At 33.7% G+C, this 21,561-nt stretch overlaps 1 protein-coding gene across 6 annotated transcripts in view; it reads left to right on the top strand.

Moving 5' to 3' along the window:
- The window catches only part of ZC3H13 (zinc finger CCCH-type containing 13), a 95,997-nt gene that overhangs the window by 35,178 nt on the left and 39,258 nt on the right, over positions 1-21,561 (top strand). For all 6 annotated transcript variants that reach the window (XM_014789984.2, XM_087436049.1, XM_014789987.2 and 3 more), the window contains exons 6-8: positions 2,861-3,000; positions 3,620-3,780; positions 9,377-9,574. In XM_014789984.2, the coding sequence (XP_014645470.1) occupies positions 2,861-3,000; positions 3,620-3,780; positions 9,377-9,574 (499 nt within the window). The remainder of the gene's footprint in view (positions 1-2,860; positions 3,001-3,619; positions 3,781-9,376; positions 9,575-21,561) is intronic.

Here is a 21,561-nt window from a genome sequence, read left to right as displayed (position 1 = left end):
ATACTAAAAATAAAAATTATACTTATCTTTGATCCAGCAAATCTAGTATGAGAAATCTGTCCTAAAGAAATACTTGCACATGTGAACCAAGGTAGGTATCAAAATATTCATTGAAGTCTTGTGTATAACAGCAAAATATTGAAAACAAACTAAATATCTGTCAGAAGGAAACTGGTTAAATAAATTGTGGTATGTTCATATCATGAAATGCTGTGCAGGTGTTAAAATGAAGGTAGTTGACCTCTATGTATGACGTGGAAGGATCTTTCTATAGGGCAAGATTGTAGTTTTAGTCCCGTTATTAAGAGTATAAATATTAAGGCTTATGTTTATGCATACAACACTAAACTATTTAACAGTGTAAACACTGTAGTTAAGGATGGCAGTGGGAGGAACGTAAAGGGAATTTCATATTTTACTCTGTGTACTTAAGAATTAAGAATTAGACGGTGAGAATGTATACATTAAAGACAAAAGGAAGTATTCATATATCTATATAGTCTTTAATCCTTATGCATATACTTTTTATATGTCTATGATTATTTGCACGTAATAGATTACTGTAAGTAAAATTGTTATATTAAAGGGTATGAATGTTCTTTAGGCTTTTACTCATATTGCCAAATTATTTTCCAGGATAGATGTATTAGTTTACATTGCTACCACCAGAGAATGAACATGCATTTTATCTGTACCTTTGCTGATGCGTAATATTATAATTAGGGAAAAAAAAAAGCTCTTTAATACATGAAAAAGGCATATTTATATATCATTTGCATTTCTTTCTTTTTGTGAATTGCCTACTCATGTCCTTTACCCCCTCTTTTTTTAATTAGTAAGAATTCTTTTTATGTAAAGAATGGCAATCTTTTCTTATGTATTGCATGTATTTTTGTTATATATTCTTAAAAACTCTGCCTTGTCAAATGTACCAGTCTAATTATGTTTAATATTTTCCTGATGACTTAGAATTATCTATATGGATCAGTTTTTATAAGGCAATTATAGTGATAACCTTAAGGTGTAAGATATGGGAGACATTTTCTAAATTTATTAAATGGTTTTAGACTTTTATCTTTGAGTTCCATCTTATGTTTTGTGCTTTCCAATTTTTCTTTTTTTGTCAGGAGAATATCAGTTGCAGTGTGCCTGCAGTAGCCCATCTCTTATAGGCTAGGAAAATGTCTTTTGATTGTAATATGCATAAAATAAGAATAAGTAGTTTCTGAGTAAAGACTTGAGAGCTTTTCCTCTAAGCAAAATATATTAGCTGTAGTTCATTGACTTTGACATATATTTTAACTGCTCAGGCCTACCCACCTTGGTTGGGTGGCTGGAATTAAAGACTGAAAGCCAACTTCTTATTTCTTAGATTATTCTCTGTTGGTGATATCTTCAGATAGGCGTTTTTAGATGGGCAGAGCATTATTAATAATACCTTCAAAGACACTGTAAATCATTCTTCTCAATTAATTACTCTTTTCTTTTGTTTTATCCTTGGTATTTGGTTATAGAATTTTATCTATCTATTAATAATTTAAGAACACAGTCAAACTGGATCATTGAGCCCTATTATTCACTGATGTGAAGTGTCTCAACGGAATGTAAAAGTGTAACTAGAGATAGCCATTATTCACTTAATTAAATTCAGTATCTCTAATTATATTATCTAGTAAAAGCTATATGCCTTTAAACATTTAGTAATTGCTTTCTGACTGAAAAGTGTGATTTAGTCTGTTTTATCTGTTTACTGAGAAATTGTCATCATACTCCAATATAAGATGAGTAATCAAGTTTAGTCACACAGATAGCAGATATATAGCTACCCTCTCAGTCCCCAAGCATGAATGGATAGTTGGCATTCTAATGTATTTTATCTATACATGACAGTGATGTCCATTTTCTTGTGCTTTAAGCAATCAAATAGGACTGCTTATCATTATTGTTTTTTAGTTCTTCATTTTCTTTCTTTACCCAAGGTTAAGAAATGGTGATCTTAAGTGCTAAAAGTGTAGTTTGAGAAGGCACCTCCGTTTGTAATCGGTCAAGCCCAACATGATCATCTGTTAGGATAGAAGTCAGTGAAATTCTCTCCTTCAGGCTTCTTGGCATTTATAGCAAATGAGGGTGAGAGGTTGAGTGGCAGTGCCAGTAGCTGCTGAAAACTTGCATGTATTGTAATGAAATAGCTCTGCACACAACTCTTCCTTTTTTTTTCTTTAATCAACCTTCATATTCTTTTCATTGGAAATAGAGACATGGTATCAGATCCGTTGAGGGAGATGGACAGTTCTAATCTAAGGAACTCATACAAATTACTTTTACTGAGAACATTACAGATCCTTCAGAAATTAGCTCATGTACACATTAGTATTAAAATTAGTTTATTTTTAGATACAAATTAGTTGTGTCACCAATAAAAAAACAATAAAACTATGGAAACAATGTATTCCAAATGTAACCTTTATTTGATACTGTTTAATCTTTAAGAAAATCAAAGAGATAATGAATCACATCATATGCAGCATGAAATATTGAAGGCTTTGGTATCTTTAATGCTTAGAATTTATAGCTGAGTGTTTTAATTGTATCTTTTAAAAATCCATCTCCTAACCAAAAGCCCAACCCCCACACAACTCCCAGAAAACCTAGGAATCTTAAAAATGTGTGACTTTTCATAAAGAAATCAGCCATATTGATTTTAATCCTTGAGAGAAACAGTATATATTTTTTTTATCTTTTAGAAGTATGTAATTCTAATAAAAGAATCTACCATTTTAATTTGTATAAAAAATTCTTTAATTTTTGGTATAAATAATCATGATAGTTTCTGATAAGTAATTAAAATTTTATTTTAAAGATTCTGACAATGGAGATATTAATTATGATTATGTTCATGAGTTGTCATTGGAAATGAAGCGTCAGAAAATACAGCGGGAATTAATGAAGCTGGAACAAGAAAACATGGAGAAGAGAGAAGAAATTATTATTAAAAAGGAGGTATGCTATTTGTTGAAATATATGTTAGTAATTAACATCAACATAGATATTGATCAGAGATCTCATTAGCTGCTTGCTATGTCTTAAATTTTATTAGGATATTGATACGTTGGTCAGCTTAGTGTATATCAGCCACTTCATATGTTTTTTAATCATTTAATCTTCACATTACTCTAGATAAATAGGAAATATTTTTGCTATTGAACAGGTGAACAAAACTGAAGTTCTATTGCCTAGAGTCCCAGCTAATGTAAAATGGGATTTGAATCTACATATGTCTGTTTTTTAGGCCTGTGCTATTTCTAGAATACTTGTTTCATTTCTAAAGAGTAAAGAGAAAGAGAATTTATTTGAATATAATTTGTGATTTTTCTGAGATTTTGAAATATAATTTTAGTTTGCTTTATTGATATTAGTGTTATGTTAGGGCAATTAAGTAGCATATTGGTTAAAAGCGTAGGTTCAGGAGTCAGACTAATATCAATACATGGTGGCTATCATAACACTTAATGTTTCATCTCAAGTTCGGTATGATTTGAAAACACATGCTTTGTTGTCTGATTATAACAACCATGATTGGAGGAGTTTTTGAATCGACTCAACTGAATTCTTTTGAAAGGTTTCACCAGAAGTGGTTAGATCAAAATTATCTCCATCACCTTCTCTAAGAAAGTCTAGCAAATCTCCAAAGCGAAAATCAAGCCCTAAGTCATCATCTTCAGCTGGCAAGAAAGACAGGAAGACAACTGCAGTATCCTCTCCCTTGTTGGACCAGCAGAGGTCAGTAGGGCGATAAATAGTGCCGGAATGAAATAGCTTTTTCTGAAGTGACATTCAAAAGAATTACGTAGTAGATAATGGAAGGGTACTTTTAATACACTCAGTATTTAATGTAAACTTTTTTCTTCAAAAAAAGTATGAAATGTTTCAATTTAAAAGAAAATTATAGAGAACAATAAAACAAACGTCTGTCACATCTCCGTATGCTTCAGAGCTTTTTATTTTTTAAGAAATAGAACATAACAGATACATTTCCTGTCCTTCCCTCTTGAATTTGGTTTATGATACTGATGCATGTGTGTTTATACTTTCATAATATGTATTATTTTGCAATATATAGTATTATTTTCATCTATTTAATCTTAATGGAGATATAACTTTACTTCTGCAACTTGCTTTTTCACTTAACATTTTTTTACATTTAGCTATATTGATATATGTAGCCTTAGTTTTCATTTTTTTACATTTAGCTATATTGATATATGTAGCCTTAGTTTTCATTTTGGTATTTATACTATATATTCGTCTACTTTTCTGTTGTTGGACATTTGTTTTCAGTTTTTAGTTATTACAAGTTATACACAATGAACATTCTTCTTGTCTCCTTGTATACATGATCAAGAGATTAAATTCTTCACAGTATATACGTAGCAGTGTGAATATATTATTTAGAATTATTGTAGTAGCCAGTTGAAGAAATAAAAATACAAATGATTAAATATGATTACATTGAGGGACTGAGAATAAGGCAGGAGACACTTTTTCATTTAATGTCACTCTCTACTATTTAAATTTTATTTTAATTAAAGTGCAAACACTAATTTTATTTAAGAAAAAAGTTAAACTAAAAGCCTCTTCCCAACATTTGATTAGTTGGCAAACCCTGTCTGTCTAACACATAATGAAACTCGTATTTGTCTTCCTTCTGGTTCCCAGAGGCTTTAACCGTATTTCAGATTCTAGTTACTTTTTGATTAGATTATTATATCATCCTACTAACTGTATTCACTTTATCTAGTGTCCACTTCCCCCACCCACATAAACATTTTCATTCACCTACCTCAACCCATTCATTTTACGTATGTTGTGAGAGGAATCTTAAACGAACAATTCCAGTTAATTTATTACACCGTTGAAAACCTCAGTGGTTTTCCATTCTGTTGAATGAAATTCAGATTTTTTAGAATGACATTCATACTTTGATCTTTTCAGTCTTGTCCATATTTCTGTCCAGTCTTCTTCCTATACTCTTCCATTCAGTCCTTCAGTGTCTAGCTCAAATTCTATCTTTTCCATTAAGTTTTCCCATTTCTCCTTACTGAACATAATTTCTGTTCCCTTTGTTTATCTATCGGATTTTATTTATGCCGCCCACTTAATAGTAATTGCTGTTTGCGTTATATTTTAGCTGTGACATACATGTTTTAGAACCTCTATTAAATTTAAGCTCCTTGAAGATTGGGATCTTGATGGCTCATTGTTCTATCTCCCCATAGCACTTACTTTGCCTAGAGCTTTGCATTATTAAGAAGGCACTCTGTAAAGTTGACTTGATCCTCTGCTTTGCTTTTGGGATTGAGTAAATATCATGTAGGGATGTGGAAGAAGTTGAACTACAGAGTGATTTGATTCACCCCACTTACTCTTTATCCTCGGGGCTAACCAATTATATAACTTTCTGTCAGTTCCATTCATTTCCCCAAAAAATCAGCATACCAAAAATACTTTTTTCATTTTCTTATCCTTTCTATTTATAAAATCTTTGAAATTTAATCTCTTCATAGAAAGTTTTGATAACTATTTAGAGGAAGGGTTAGTTTCATCCTATTCTTTTTCGTATAGTCTTCTCTTACTGCTTTATTAGTAATTCACTTATCCTTAGATGAATATTTAGCATGAATAATTACGTAGATTTAACTACTATGTTTTCTGTATTCTAAGATGTTGGCTTTAAGACAGACCTTTAATTTAATATTAGAAGCAGAGAGACCTGGAAAACAGTACATTAAAGATACAAAGAGAACATTGAACTGAGTATAGCATTTGTTTAGCCATGCAGTTTACATTGCCTAGAGTGTGTCAGATCATCAACTTTTAGTTTCATTGCTGGATCATACTATAAACTGTTTGAAGACATGTTAAGCAACAAGTAAGGATTAGAATTTCAGTTAAAATTTGGTGGAGTGTTGCAACCAATGCTAGTATGTCAACTGAGGTGACAATCAGGTAAACAAACTCCTTGGTCTTATGTGGTTATCATATTTTGAGTAGGCAGGGATAATTACAGGTAAATTAAAACTCACACTTCTCCCTCAAAGTTGGCAGTTTTCTTTGACGTTCATTTTGTGGTGTAGCGTGATACAGTAAGCTTTATGCTGATATGTGAGATACAGTGTGGCTTAGAATCAGCAAGTGTATTATCTGTTCTGTCCGTCTACATTGCTTTTTAGTTTTTATTAAGTAAATTTTTCTTTATTGCTCTTCGTACAAAGATGTATGAAGTATGTTAAAAGCTGTTCAAAAGAAATAGTTTTGGGGAGAGAGAATCTAAAAATGATAGAAGTAGATAATGAGCTCTGTGCCACAATACGAAGTGAGCTCTTTGCCACTAAAGAATAATCAATTGACTTAAAAAATGTTGAAAGATCTTGTTGACTTCAAAATGTGCAAACGTATTTTTGCTCCCTTCAGTTGGGAGGCACTTGAAAACCTTATATCTGTAACATAATTGTGTATCCCAACCACAGATATTTTTGAAGGTAATGTGAACAAATTCTGCACTTTATTGAGTATATTGAGATAATCCTGGTTGTTATAATAGCTTAATCCGAAAATGTGAGTTTAACGCAACAGAAGTTTATTTCTCACTCAAGTAAAGTCAAAATGGTGTTTCTGATTAATGGGTGGCTCTTGTGTACATGGAGATTCAGTACCCCAGGCTCCTTCTGACTGTGGCTCCACTTGCTTGGGTTTTTGAGGACACCAAACTATAGAATGTGCAAACAAAAAAATTAATTGGAGTATTGTACTTATTTAGCTATATAGTTTACAATTGCCTAGAGTATGAAAGTCTTTTATTATTTAGGTCTGGAAGTATATCACTTCCGCTCACATTCTTTTGGCCGTACGTAACTTGGTCACTTGGCCACATGTAACTTCCAAAAAGTCTAGCCAGTATAGTTCAACAGTGTGCCCAGGACAGAAGTTTAGTAAATACCTAGCTAGTCTCTGTTACAGGCAGTAATGTGAAAATACAGTTTGTGTCAAGAAATCCTCTATCATTTTATCTTGAAAATGGTTTTTTTTTTTTTTTTTGTGAGGAGGACCAGCCCTGAGCTAACATCCAATGCCAATCCTCCTCTTTTTTGCTGAGGAAGACTGGCCCTGGGCTAACATCCATGCCCGTCTTCCTCCACTTTATATGGGACGCCGCCACAGCATGGCTTAACGAGTGGTGCGTCGGTGCGCACCCAGGATCCGAACCGGCGAACCCCGGGCCGCCGCAGCTGAACGTGCGCACTTAACCGCTTGCGCCACCGGGCTGGCCCCTTGAAAATGGTTTTTTAAATAATTTTTGATACAGATACCAGCTATTGATTAGTTTTTGTCTTTTAAGTGGGAAAATATTTAGAAATGCAGACATTTATCGCTTATCTGTTAGATATATAAAAAGTTTGAGTCATCTCATAAATATGCAATGAGATATGTGGCTAATAATGGTTCTTGGCAGAGGACAAAGATAAAAAGTAGATCTGGTCATGTTTTAGTCATTTCTGACTTGCTGGGTGGTTAAACTTAGCAAGGTTTAAGAAATAGTAAGAAAGAGAGATAATGACTAAGAGAGCTAAATTTTTTGAATGCCCGCCGTGAGTCAGTTGCTTTCGTACTTTTATTCTTTTTTAATCTTACCGGCAATTTTGAGGAAAATACTATCCATTACCTTTTTATAGTTAAGGAATCTTGGGATTAGAGAACTCAAGGTCACAGGAAGTAAGTTCTAGGATTTAGCAAACCAGAGAGACTTGGGTCATATGGAGAATTGATGGAATAAAAATAGAAGAAATTGAGTAAAAGACTTGAGGTTTCAGATTGAAATGGCTCACTGAGTGCTGGAAAAGGATAACAAAAGAAAATCTAGATTTATCTCAATGCAATTTTTAGTTTCTAAGGAATAATGTTTTGTAAGCATCCCAGCAGAAAAACCAGGTAACCTGCATAGGAAAGAAATTGAGTCTCTTTGGATTTTTCATCTGTAACAATAAATGCTACAAGATATTATAATATCATATATATACTTTTATATTTATTATACAATATTTTATATATAATTATATGATGTTTATAGAGCTCTGAGGGAAAAGGATATTGACAACAAAATGCTATATTCAGTCAAACTGTTGTTCAGGTATGAGATAAAGACAGATAATTTTGGATGTATAAGGGCTCGAAGTTATACCACTTAGATAAAATTATTTCAAGTGCCAAATGAAACATGATAATCTATATCCAGAAATCAATTCCAGGTAGATTAAATGTGAAAGACAAAATTCCACAATTTTAGGGAACCATCTTTGTAATCTAAGAGTTGAGAAAGATTTCTTAAACAAGACTCAAAGATTTAAATGAATGTTTACTAACAATGCTTAGGATTCCATTTATAGATAAATGTAATTGTGTGTTCTTTATAATGATGAAAGCATGGAAGACACCTATAAAGCTTAATATGAGGGGCTGGCCCTGTGGCATAGTGATTAGTCCAGTGCACTCCACTTCGGTGGCCTGGGTATGTGGGTTCCCAGGCGCGGACCTGCACCACTGTCAAGCTGTGCTGTGCCAGCAACCCATATACAAAACAGAGGAGGATTGGCATAGATCTTAGCTCAGGGCTAATCTTCCTCAAGCGAAAAAAAAGAGAATATTGGCAACAGATATTAGCTCAGAGTGAATCTTCCTCACCAAAAAAAAAAAAAAAGCTTAATATGAAATTGTTTAAAGAAGTTATAGGGCATATCTATTAAAGGAAATACTATACAGCCTATAAAAATAATTATTTAAATCTACTTTTTGTTATAGAAAGATACCCATGCCATATTTAGTACAAAAAATTTTACAAAACATTTTATAATAAGATTGAGGGGGTTGGGAAAGAGACATGGGAAAAGTGTGGACATATATCCAAGATGTTAACAATGCTTATCCTTAGGTAGTGGAATTACAGGTGATTTTTACTTTCTTCATCTTCTTTTCTATATAAGCTAAAAAAAAAAAAATTCAGTTCATGCAGTTGTGTTATTTTATGATACTTCCTTTCGTCTCTTCCTAGTCTACCCTTATTTTTTCTCAGAAACCTACCCTTTAAAATTATATAATAAGCAGTGTTAATGAAATAAGTAGTAAGTAAATTAAGTTTTTACTCACTTCTGTGTGTTATTTATTTTTTTCTGGATATTGATTACAAATATACAAAATAGTAAAAGGCAAGTTATTGAGAAGAACGCTACCATTTTTAAAACGTGCTTTGTTAAAAAGAAAAAAATATCCATTTGACCTTCCAAAAATATTTGGACCTCTAATGAGAGCTTTGTGTTACCTTCAGGAATTCAAAAAGCAACCAAAGTAAGAAGAAAGGACCTCGCACTCCTAGTCCACCCCCTCCTATGCAGGAAGATATTGCTCTGGGGAAAAAATATAAAGAAAAGTATAAAGTAAAAGATAGGATAGAAGAAAAACCAAGAGATGGAAAGGACAGAGGACGAGATTTTGAAAGACAAAGGGAAAAAAGAGAAAAGCCAAGGTAAGTAGGATTGTATGTTTTTAACAGTCTTACTTTTGTAGTATCTAAAATAACTTTTCAGAAGATTTTAGGCATTACTATAATGGATTTTTTTAGTGTTTTTAAATCTGTATGTGTATTTAATAATTCTCGTATTGAATGATGGATAACTCAATACACATGAACTTAAAAAAATTATTTTTTAATTTTTTATTGTGATTAAAAACCATAAAATGTCTGGGGCCAGGCCTGTGGCATAATGGTTAAGACCGGCGTGCTCCACTTTGGCGGCCCAGGTTCACAGGTTCGGATCCCGGGTGCGGACGTACACCACTTGTCAAGCCATACTGTGGCAGCAACCCACATACAAAATAGAGGAAGATTGGCACAGATGTTAGCTCAGGGCTAATTTTCCTCACCAAAAACAAAACAAAACAAAAAAACACATAAAATTTCCATCTTAACCTTTATTTATTTTTATTTTTATTTTTTGGTGAGGAACATTAGCCCTGAGCTAACATCTGTTGCCAAGCCTCCTCTTTTTGCTGAGGAAGATTGGCCCTGGGCTAACATCTCTTCCTCTACTTTATTTGTGGAATGCCTGCCACAGCATGGCTTGATGAATGGTGCATAGGTCTGCGCCCGAGATCCGAATCTGCAAACCCCAGGCCGCCGAAGTAGAGTGTGCAGACTTAACCACTACACCACCAGGCCAGCCCCCATCTTAACCATTTTTAAGTGTACAGTTAAGTAGTGTAAAGTACATTCACATTGTCATGTGAACAGATCTCCAAAACTTTTTCATCTTGCAAATCTGAAACTAAACCCATTAAACAACTCCCTTTCCCTCCCCTCTCACCTCTAGCCCCCCAGCCCCTAGTAACCACCATTCTACTTTCTGTTTCTGTGAATTTGACAACTTTAGATGCTGCCTTATGTAAATGGGATCATTTTGTCTTTTTGTGACTGGCTTATTTCACTTAGCATACTAATGTCTTCAGAGTTCATCCATGTTGTAGCATATGACAGGATTTACCTTCCTTTTGAAAGCTGAATAATATTCCATTGTCTGTAGATAATACATTTTGTTTATGTGGATTGCTTCTACCTCTTGGCTGTTGTGAATAGTGCTGCTGTGAACATGGGTGTGCAAATATCTCCTCAAGACCCTTTCAGTTCTTTTGGATATGTACTCAGAAGTGAGATTGCTGGATCCTATGGCAGTTCTATTTTCTTTGAGGAACTTTCATACTGTTTTCCTTACCAGTTGCACCATTTTGCAATCCCACCAACAGTGTACAAGGGTTCGTTTCTCCACATCCTCAGCAGTATTTGTTCTTTTCTGTATTTTAGATATTAGCCATCCTAATGGGTGTGAGGTGGTTTTGATTTGCATTTCACTGATGATTAGTGATGTTGAGCATGTTTTCATATGCTTATTGGCCATTCGTATATCATCTTTGGAGTAATGTCTATTAAGTCTTTAACCTATTTTTTGTGTGTGTGAGGAGATCAGCCCTGTGCTAACATCTGCCAATCCTCCTCTTTTTCTGCTGAGGAAGACTGGCCCTGGCCTAACATCCGTGCCCATCTTCCTCCACTTTATATGGGATGCTGCCACAGCATGGCCTGCCAAGCAGTGTGTCGGTGCACGCCCGGGATCCGAACCGGCAAACCCCGGGCTGCTACAGTGGAGCGTGCGCATTTAACTGCGTGCGCCACTGGGCCGGCCCCTAACCTAGTTTTGAATTGAGTGGATTTTTGTTGTTGAGTTGTAGGAATCCATTATATATTCGGGATATTAATCCTATATCAGATGTATAATTTGCAAATATTTTCTCCCTTTTTGTAGGTTACCCTTTCACTCTGTTAATAGTGTCCTTTGATGCACAGAAGTTTTTAAGTTTGGTGTAGTCCCATTTGTCTATTTTTGTTTTTATTGCCTGTGCTTTTGGTATCCAAGAAATCATTGCCAACTCCAATGTCATGAACTTTCCCTCTGTGCTTTCTTGTAGGAGTTGTATAATTTTAGATCTTACATTTAGGTCTTTAATCCCTTTTGAGTTAATTTTTGTATATGGTGTAAGGGTCCAACTTCATTTTTTGTGTGTAGATAACCAGTTTTCCCAGCACCATTTTTTTAAAGAATTCTCCTTTCCCTGTTGAGTGGTCTTGGCACTCTTCTTGAAGATCATTTGACCATATATGCAAGGATTTATTTCTGGGCTCTATATTCTACTCCATTGGTCTATTTGTTTCTCTTTATGCTGATACCACACTGTTTTGAATAGTCTAGCTTTATAATACATTTTGAAATCAGGAAATGTGAGTCTTCTAACTTTCTTCTTCCTTTTCAAAATTATTTTGATTATTCAGGATCCCATGAAATTCCATATAAATTTTAGGATGAATTTTTATATTTCTGCAAAAAATGCCATTGGGATTTTGATAGGGATTGCATCTAATCTATAGATCACTGGGTAGTATGGACACCTTAACAATATTAAGTCTTCCAATTTATGAACATGGAATGTCTTTCCTTTTATTTGTGTCTTTAATTTCTTTCAGCAGTGTTTTGTAGTTTTCATTATACAAGTCCTATATTTGACCTCCTTGGTGGTTAGGTTTATGTCTAAGTATTTTATTCTTTTTTATGCTTTCATAAATAGGATTGTTTTTAATTTCCTTTTCAGGTTGTTCGTTGTTAGCATATAGAAACACAACTGATTCTCGTGTGTTGATTTTGTGTCTTGCAACTTTGCTGAATTTATTAGTTCTAACAGTTTTTTTTTCTTGTGGAATCTATAGGCTTTTTTACATATAAAATCATGCCATCTGCGAATGGAGATAATTTTCTTCTCCCTTTCCAGTTTGGATGCCTTTTATTTCTTTTTCTTGACTAATTCCTGTGGCTAAAACTTTCGAATACTGTGTTGAATAGAAGTGTGAAAGTAGGCATCTTTGCCTTGTTCCTGATCTTAGAGGGAAAATGTTCAGTCTTTCACCATTTAAATGGTGTTTGCTGTGGGCTTTTCATAAATGGCCTTTGTTCTATTGAAATGGTTTCTTTCTATTCCTAGTTTGTTGAGTGTTGTGTTTATCATGAAAAAGTGTTGAATTTTGTCAATATTTTTCCTTCATCTATTGAGATGATCATGTGATTTTTTTTTTTTTCCTATCATTCTTTTAATGTGGTGTAGTACATTGATTCATTTCCCACTGTTGAACCATTCTAGCATTCCAGGAATAAATCCCACTTGGTCATGGTGTATAATCCTTTTAATTAGAATTAAATTTAATATTCCCTCTTCTTCAGGTTTTGGAAGAGTTCCCAAGGATTGGTGTTAATCTTTTAATTGTTTGGTAGAATTCTCCAGTGAAGCCATCAGGTCCTGGGGTTTTTTTTCTTGGGAGTTTTTAATTACCAATTCAATCTCCTTACTCATTATTGGTCTGTTTATATTTTTTCTTTCTTAATGATTCAGTCTGGGTAGGTTGTGTGTTTCTAGGAATTTATCCATTGTTTCTAAGTTATCCAAGTTGTTAGTGTACAGTCATTCAAGGTATTCACTTATAATCATTTTTATTTCTGTGGCATCTATTGTATTGACCCCTCTTTCCTGATTTTATTTATTTGGGTCTTCTCTTTTTTCTCTTAGTTAATCTAGCTAAGGATTTGTCAATTTTGTTGATCTTTTCAAAAATCCAACATAGTTTTGTTGATTATGTCGGTTGTTTTTCTTTATTACATTCATCTCTGCTCTAATCTTTATTATTTCCTTCCTTCTGCTTGCTTTGGATTTAGCTGGTTCTTTTTGTGGTTTCTTGAGTTGTAAAGTTAAGTTGTTAATTTGAGATCTTTTTAATTTTTAATTTACTCATTTATTGCTATAAACTTTCCTCTTACCACTGCTTTCGCTGCGTCTCATAAGTTTTGATATGTAGTGTTTTCATTTTCATTTGTCTCAGGTTATTTTCTACTTTCTCTTGTGACATCATCTTTGACTTACTGACTGTTTAAGAGTGGGTTGTTTGATTTCCACATATTTGTGGATTTTCCAGATGTTCTCGTGCTATTGATTTCTAGTCCCATTATGATCAGAAAACATACTTTGTATGATTTTCGTCTTCGTGAATTTGTTAAGACTTGTTTTGTGGCCTAAAATGTGATCTGTCCTGAAGAACATTCCAAGTGCACTTGAGAAGAATGTATATTCTGCTGTGGTTGGGTGGAGTGTTCTTTAAATGTCTGTTCAGCCCGGTTGATCTATAATGATGTTCAATCCCATATTTCCTTATTGATCTTTTGTCTGTTAATAACCATTAACTTTTTGATATAAATAGAATTATAAAAAAGAGCTGGCCAGTGAAAGATCTGAGACTCTTCTGAAAATCTGTTCATTTTGAAATGTAATAATTGTTTCAAAATTTAGAGTTTAGGTCACTGAATTAACTAATTTAGATTCTGTATATTTAATAAATTATTTCTCATAACCCAGTTTTTCTTTGCTCTAAAGATAGTACTTCTTAAAGGTCTATTTTCAAAATGGACAAATTATGAACTCTTGATTTTTAAAATTCATTTATTTAATGCTGCTTAAGAACAAATATCTTTTTTATAAAAATCAACTTGGAGGTAATATTTTTCTTGTTCACAAGATTTATGTAATGGTTACAGATTTGATAGGGATGCTTTTCCCTCTTTATTTTTTTTTAAGTAGTTTTCAAATTTATTCTTTCATGAAATTAGTATGTGCTCAAGACAAAACATAACTCTTTAGTGGGCTCTCAGTCTCTTTTCTTCTTGAGTTACAGTGTAATGGAAAATGCACAAACCTTGAAGTTATGCAGATAGGAACTTGTATCTTGGCTCTGCCAGTTACTTGATGTGAGACCCTGAATAAGTTGTTGGTTTTCTGTGAGCCTCTATTTTTTCAACTGTAGAATATGCATGATACTGCCTTGTTGTTGAGGTGAGGATATTAAATGAGATAATGCTTAAAAAAAATAAGCAAAGTGCTCAGAAAATATATCTTTATTTTCCTACTTTAGTAATAAATTAAAGCATCTTGTCATATTTAAAATGTCTTTCCATTTACAGGTTTTCACTTAAACTACATAGTTAATAGAATGTAGCCATAAGGATACTTAGTTTTTTCTAAGCTTTCTACTTTTTTTTTAACTGATACTTATGCGGTATCAGTTAGATTTAGAATCAGCTGTTAGTAATAAGGACAGTTTAGGGGGCTTAAGTACATAAGGCAAGGGTGCCCAAACTTTGCTACATGTTGGAATCACCTGAGAGTCTTTAAAAATATTGATGCCTGATTCCAATCCCCAGATATTCTGATTTACTTAGTATAGGGAGCAACATTGGTGTCCAGATTTTTAAAAGTTCACTGGCTGATTCTAGTGTTAGCAAAGTTTGGGAACCATAAATTGGGATTTATTCTCTCATTTAAAGATGCTCAGAGGGAGAGAGTCCAAGACTGGTTACACTGTTACACGAAGTCCACTGAGGATCCAGGTACTGGCTGTCTTCCTTGTGCGTGCTTCTTTTTTCAAGGTTATCTGATGGTTGAATATGACTGCTGATGCTTTAGCCTTTACATCCATATTCCAGACAGCAGAAAAAATTAAGGGAAGAAAGCCTAATCTTCCTGGAAGTCTCACACACTATGTCCCCTTACATCTTATTGGTCAGAATTTAGTCAAATGGCTACATCTAGCTACGAGGGAGTCTTGGAAATGTAATCATTTAGCTGGGCATATAACTGATCCAAATAAAATTGGAGTTGCTAAAGAACCAGGAGAGAATGGGTGTTGGGAATAATTCAGTCATTGCAGTCTTTGCTACACTCGAGAGATGCCATTTCTGTTCATGTTATTAAGTAACAAGATTATTAGAGTAAAAGCAGGGTTATCTGGCAAGCTCTGTGAACTGGTCTTTGTAATATCATTCAGGATAAATTATCCACCTAGTAAGCAGTTAATATAGCTTTATAAGTTCAACAAAACCTAGTTTTTTCACAAAAAATGATTTTAGGGATAAGCCTAGCCCTTTCTGTGTCTTTATAAGAGATCATCTTGTCTAACTTATTTAGATGAATCTGTTTTTTTTTTTTTCCTCTCCTCCTGTGGTGACGTAGAAGAACCAGAATGATTCTGTCAGCTGTTGCTAGGATCTGGCAACACTGTGTCTTATTGGAGCAATAAGAGAATAGTTAACTGGAGCATCTACTATTCTTAAACATATTTTCCTAAAATATGCTCTGTATTTTATTCAATCCAGTAGGTATGTTTTTGAAAATCACATGCAAATCAGATATAAATTATGTTAAATGTTCTTGCAGATTTACATGATGAAGTCTTTATTCTTCTCTAATGGTTCTTGTCTTGTTATTTTGACCCAGAAATCTCTGAGAGGTGATTCTTAACATATATCTCTATATAGTTCACCATTGAAATGGTAACACATTTTTTGTGTTATGAGGAACTGAGTATTACACAGGTTGATTCTTCATCTTCTAGTTTTTCTCCCTGGCTCTCTCCACCAGGAGCAACAAGGTATGCCTACGATGTACCTGTTACTGATTATGTAGAAAAATCTGGACTTGATTTATTTCCTTTGTCTAAGGAAATGAAGCAGCAGAGCTAGGAGTACTGAAAGACTGAATGGATACCAGAGTTGCACTGGAGCTCTGAAGTCACATTTGACAAGGCTGAAAAAGGGCATTTTGATTTAGGAGGAGTTAATTTAATTCTGGGTTTTTTTTTAAGGTAGACCTGTTATTTTACCTACATTACTGTGAATAAAGAATTTATTAATTCTAAAACCAAACAGTGTGTTAAGAATCTTTGTCGCTGCTTTCAGATTGGTGGGATATGTAATTAAAGGTTAGTATCTAAATTCCTTTTGAAGAAAATTGCCCTTTAAAATTAATTTAGATGTCATATGGGCTTATTAGGAGTATTTAGATTCTTAGGATGTATTATGCTTAAGTAAAAGTATGCTAATTTGTTTATTCATCCAATAGTTATTGAAATACCTAGTGGTAGGCACTGTTCTAAAAGCTGGTGATGCAGCAGTGAACAAAAATGTCGTCAGAAGCTTTGTTACTATGGGTGGAAGTAATATAGTAATCAGGTGTATGTATAGTAATATCTTTCAGAAAATGGATATTCTTTTTCTCTTCCTTCCAAGTAAGAAAGACTTACTGGGCCTGTTGGATAGAGCGGATTGCTTACATTTCTTAAAGGATGGCTCCCTAGTAAGTTACTAAAAGAGTATGCATACATGAGGGACAGATGATGCAACAAAGCCACATGATCCTATGACTTTAAGTCCATCTCCCTGTCTTCTGTCTCAGTTCTACAGCCTTCTAGATCAGGGGCTCCTAACCTGAGATCCACTGGTGGATTTTACAGAGCTGCAAATTTCTTGATGTGTGGGTAAAATTTTGCCTGTGTGCCAATAGCCTCCCAGAAAAATTCATGATTTCCCCTCTCTTCAAAAAATTTTAAGAATTATTAATCATTCTTTAGGCTTCTATCACTGATCTGGCAATGAGGATGTGAGTACTTCCCTTCTAAACCTTCATTAGCCACATCAACTTTGTTAAGAATATTCTCTGTTCCCAAAATATGGTTAATTTCAATAATACTAAATTCTGTCGTGTAGTTGCTTTTGAAGTGAATAGTTTGGAGGCCACAGATCTTAAAAGAATTTTATTATCAGTTGTCTTCCAATTTGACCAGTAGACTTTACTCAGCTATCATTTATTTATGCAACATTGATCAAAATCTGAATTCCAGTTGTTTATCCAAAAAAAAAAAAAAAGCCTTATGGATTTATTTTAACTACTCTGCTTTGAGAAAATGTAGCAATTTCCCATAATATTTTTTAAAATAAACTTTCCATGATGTGCTCTGTACAGAAAATACTAAAATCTTGGTTACCTGGAACTCAGCTTAACTAAATCATCTTTATTCTGTAATTTGTTTTAGAAGAGATATAACTCACAGGAAGATTACGTTCAAATTAGATATTTAGTCAGAAGATCACTTGTGAAGGGAGTATGTCATGAGTATCAATATTCCTAATCTATTACATCTATTACATCTGGATAATCCTAAACTGGATGTTTACAGTGATGTTTCAGTGGACCTGTAATAGCTTCTTTATCAGTGAAAATCTGTATTCTATATAGGTCATGCTCTGCATAATGATGTTTTGGTGAATGATGGGCTGCATATGTGGTGGTCCCATAAGATTAGTACCATATAGCCTAGGTTTGTAGTAGGCTATACTATCTAGGTTTGTGTAAGTACGCTCTGTGATGTTCGCACAAGGACAAAATTGCCTAACGACGCGTTTCTCAGAACGTATCCCCATCGTTAAGCAACGCATGACTATCCTTTAACTTTGCTGAATCAGGAACATGAACCGATGTTAATGTAGTTTAAGAACAAGGGCTTAAGCAGACATAAACACTTTTTGGATAGTAGTTAACCAGAGAAGTTAACTAACGACTGCATATCTTTCGTTCTGCTGGACATTTGGTTCAATATGGTTTTACTGATGGGTAATATGTTTTATTCAAAATGCTAGGTTGCAGAATTTTGTACTTAAGTGAGAAGATAGTAGTAAGAGCATAACTAGTTTTTTTTTAATTACTTCATTGTAATTACCTGAATATGGAATCTACTTACTTCTTCATAGGAGTACAGATGCCCTCATGAGTCTTACCCAGATTTGAAAGACAGATTTGATCATTCAAAACTTGTTGGCCTTGAGGTCAGTTTAGTAGAATTACCACCAAATTGACAATTTCCTTTCAGTGATTGCACACATTAAAATAATTCAGAGTGTTTCAGACCTTTGACAAAAAATACTATGTATTGGATTCATTGTTTGATTTATTCAGTATCTACCATTTATGTTCAAATACCATGGTCTAGACTGGTGAATCTCATCCTGTGGCCATGAACCACAGGACAGGAAAGAGTTCAAGTGTGCACCAAGCATTTTCTAGAGACTGAATTGATAGTTTCTTGAGTAAATGTGTACTAATATTGCTCTGTTATATACAGAGGGTGGAAAAATGTTACATTAACATTATTATTAGGAAACATTTCATACACATAAAAATAGACAGAATAGTATAATGATCCTCTTATGTCTTTGTTGTTTAATCTATACCCCGTCCGCCTTTCCCCTCCTGTATTATTTTGGAGGAAATTCCAGACATCTTATCATTTCATCTGTATATATTTTAGCATAAATCTCCAAAAGAGAAAGACACTTAAAAATATATAATCACCATACCAGTATTACACCTAAAAGAAAAAAAAATATAATTTTAAAATACAAATTTTAAAAGCATTGATGAATTTGTAATATCTTTTATAATATTTTCCCAATTATTGGATATTAACACAAATAATATCATGAAGGATATGCAAATCTTTTCATATTAAAATGAAACCTTTGTATTCAGGTTGGGAAATGCTTGTCTGGAGCATTATTTTTTTTCTGCATTTAATTAAGTCTTGTCTGTAGACCTAAAAAGTGTTTTTATGTGAATGCTAATTTAGGCTAGGGGTATAAAATTAAGTCACTTAAAGAAATGTGTAATATAGCTGAACATAATTATATTATATACTAAATTTATGGTAGACTTGTGTTAAAAATGAAATAATTTTATAAATATCCAAATAATCACACTAGGAAGAAAAGAAAAAGCCTCTCACATTTAGTCCAGTTGATCAAAGCTTGTGCTCTCTTTTGTAGGTGTGATATTGGGAAAATTTATTGAACTCAAGAGAGAAATTCCTGTTTTGCAGCCAAAATCTAAAATCGTATTTATGTCCCTAAAAATTGTACTTTTACCCTTCGTGCAACATGCTTGATGGAATGAGAGACTTGAGAGGAAAGTTCTGAAGCGGTTTCAGAGAAGTTTTCAGTAGCAGGAGGAGACTCTCTCACAAATTGTAGTTACACTTGTCTTCTCTCTGTTGTTATATAGCATAATCCCTCCTGCCTCTTCTGTGGTTGCTGAGCCCTCAGCATGGAAAGCTCTTGCCTTGGATTTTCATTACTTTGTTCAGATATCATCTTCTCAGTAAAGGCCCTTTCCATACCAGGCAACCTAACATCCCCCTGACATACTTTTTTTGGACCTAGCAGTTTCTGTTTCATTACCCTCTTTTATAAACTTCGTTGCATTAATTAGCTGAAATTGCCTTGCTTTGTTGTTGGTGGTCTACTTCTGGGCTCTGTAATTAAGAGACTGGTTTTCAATCCTTTCTGTCTCAGTTACCTCATAGGGTTGTCGTCATAAAGATGAAATGAGTTAATATATGTAAAGCATTTAAAACAATGTCGTACATATAGTAGCAATGTACATGTTATCTGCTATTGTTATTATTAGTATTATCATTATTATGTGAGTGGCTTTGAAATCTGTCTTCTTCACTTCTTTGGTGCTATATCCTCAGCAGCAAAAATAATGCTTGGAGCATAGAAGGTGCTCCCTTAATATTTGTTCAGTGAATTAAAGTGACATTATTTTAATAAGAATAAATTTCTTATGTAAAATAATAGAACCTAAATATTTCTGTGTGTGAAATGTATAGCATGTTGTATTTTACCACTGAAAATAGAAGTGATTTTAATAGTGTCTGTAGTCCATTTGTTTTTTTATAAAAATTATGCTTTTTGTATGATGATTTTAAAGGTTGAATTATGAATGTTAGTTATATCATGTAAACATATTTTTGTATTTGAGAAATAGAAACCATTTAGTGAGAAAAATTGGTGTTAGTAATTTTAAGAAAGTCTAGGGTATAAACATTAGCTTGTAGGTAAAATTACTTGCATCTTGGATGAGAGGAGATTCTCTTTTTAAATTTCTTAACCTTTCACATTTTTCCTCAAATGAAATATACCCTAAATATTCTCATTCTACGTTATGTCCTAATTATAGCAACATTAAAAAGCTTTTGATTAGAATCAAGTCAGGCTAAAGATCAGCTTTCCCTATGTGCTATAAATCACAGTGCTCTTGCTGACAGTATACGGATTTCTGTTTTAAGGTATTGAGCTTCTTCATGCAGTAAACTTGCCTTTTTTCTTTATTTGAATTTCAAATGTACCTCTTTTCTCTCCTCAGAGAAGAAACCAGCCAATTCTAGAGTATAAGATTAGTTAATCCAAAATTACTGTTGTTCTAAGTGGAAATGTATTTTAATATATCTCTGCAATAGTCTAGAAGCCAAAGTACTAATAATTTTGATCAGATTTCAGGACAGTTTTATTTCTTAGAGTCACATCTGTTATATGTACATAGGTCTAGGTCCAGTTAGGCTTACATCCATAATTTGACCCATCTTGTTTACCTAACAGATCTTCTCTTTTCACTATTCTTCAGGCATCAGACTTTTAAAAGAGTGGTAACAGAGGAAAATGTAAAGATGCTGTCTAAGGCAACTTGGTCTGCTGTTATAAAATACCATAGACTGGGTAGCTTAAACAACAGATATTTATTTCTCACTGGTCTAGAGGCTGGGAAGTCCAAGGGCAAGGTGCTGGCAGATTTGTTTCCTGGTGAGGGCCCACTTCCTGGTTCATAGATGGCTGTCTTCTTGCTGTGTCCTCACAGGGCGGGGACAGAGAGAGAAAGAGCTCTGGTTTCTTCCTCTTCTTACAAGGATACTAATCCCATCATGGGGGCCCCACCCTCAGGATCTCATCTAAACCTAATTACTCCCAAAAGCCCCACCTCCAAATACCATCACATTGAGAGTAAGGGTTTCAGCATATACATTTGGGGGGACACAAACATTCAGTATATAACAGAGGCTTAAATTAAATCAACAATTTTTTTAAACTTTTTTTTCCCTGAGGATGAGTAAGAAGAAAAATAAGGTTAAAATGTTGAAGCCATAACTTAACAACACATTGGTGCTCTGACCTTAATATGATAGCTTGATTGTCCTCAGCTTGA

This window comes from Ceratotherium simum, chromosome 10 (assembly GCF_057802395.1).
Source record: "Ceratotherium simum simum isolate JZ-2026a chromosome 10, ASM5780239v1, whole genome shotgun sequence".
Taxonomy (NCBI): domain Eukaryota; kingdom Metazoa; phylum Chordata; class Mammalia; order Perissodactyla; family Rhinocerotidae; genus Ceratotherium; species Ceratotherium simum.
Note: the sequence above shows the minus strand (reverse complement) of the source record. Positions and strands in the feature narration are given on the sequence as shown.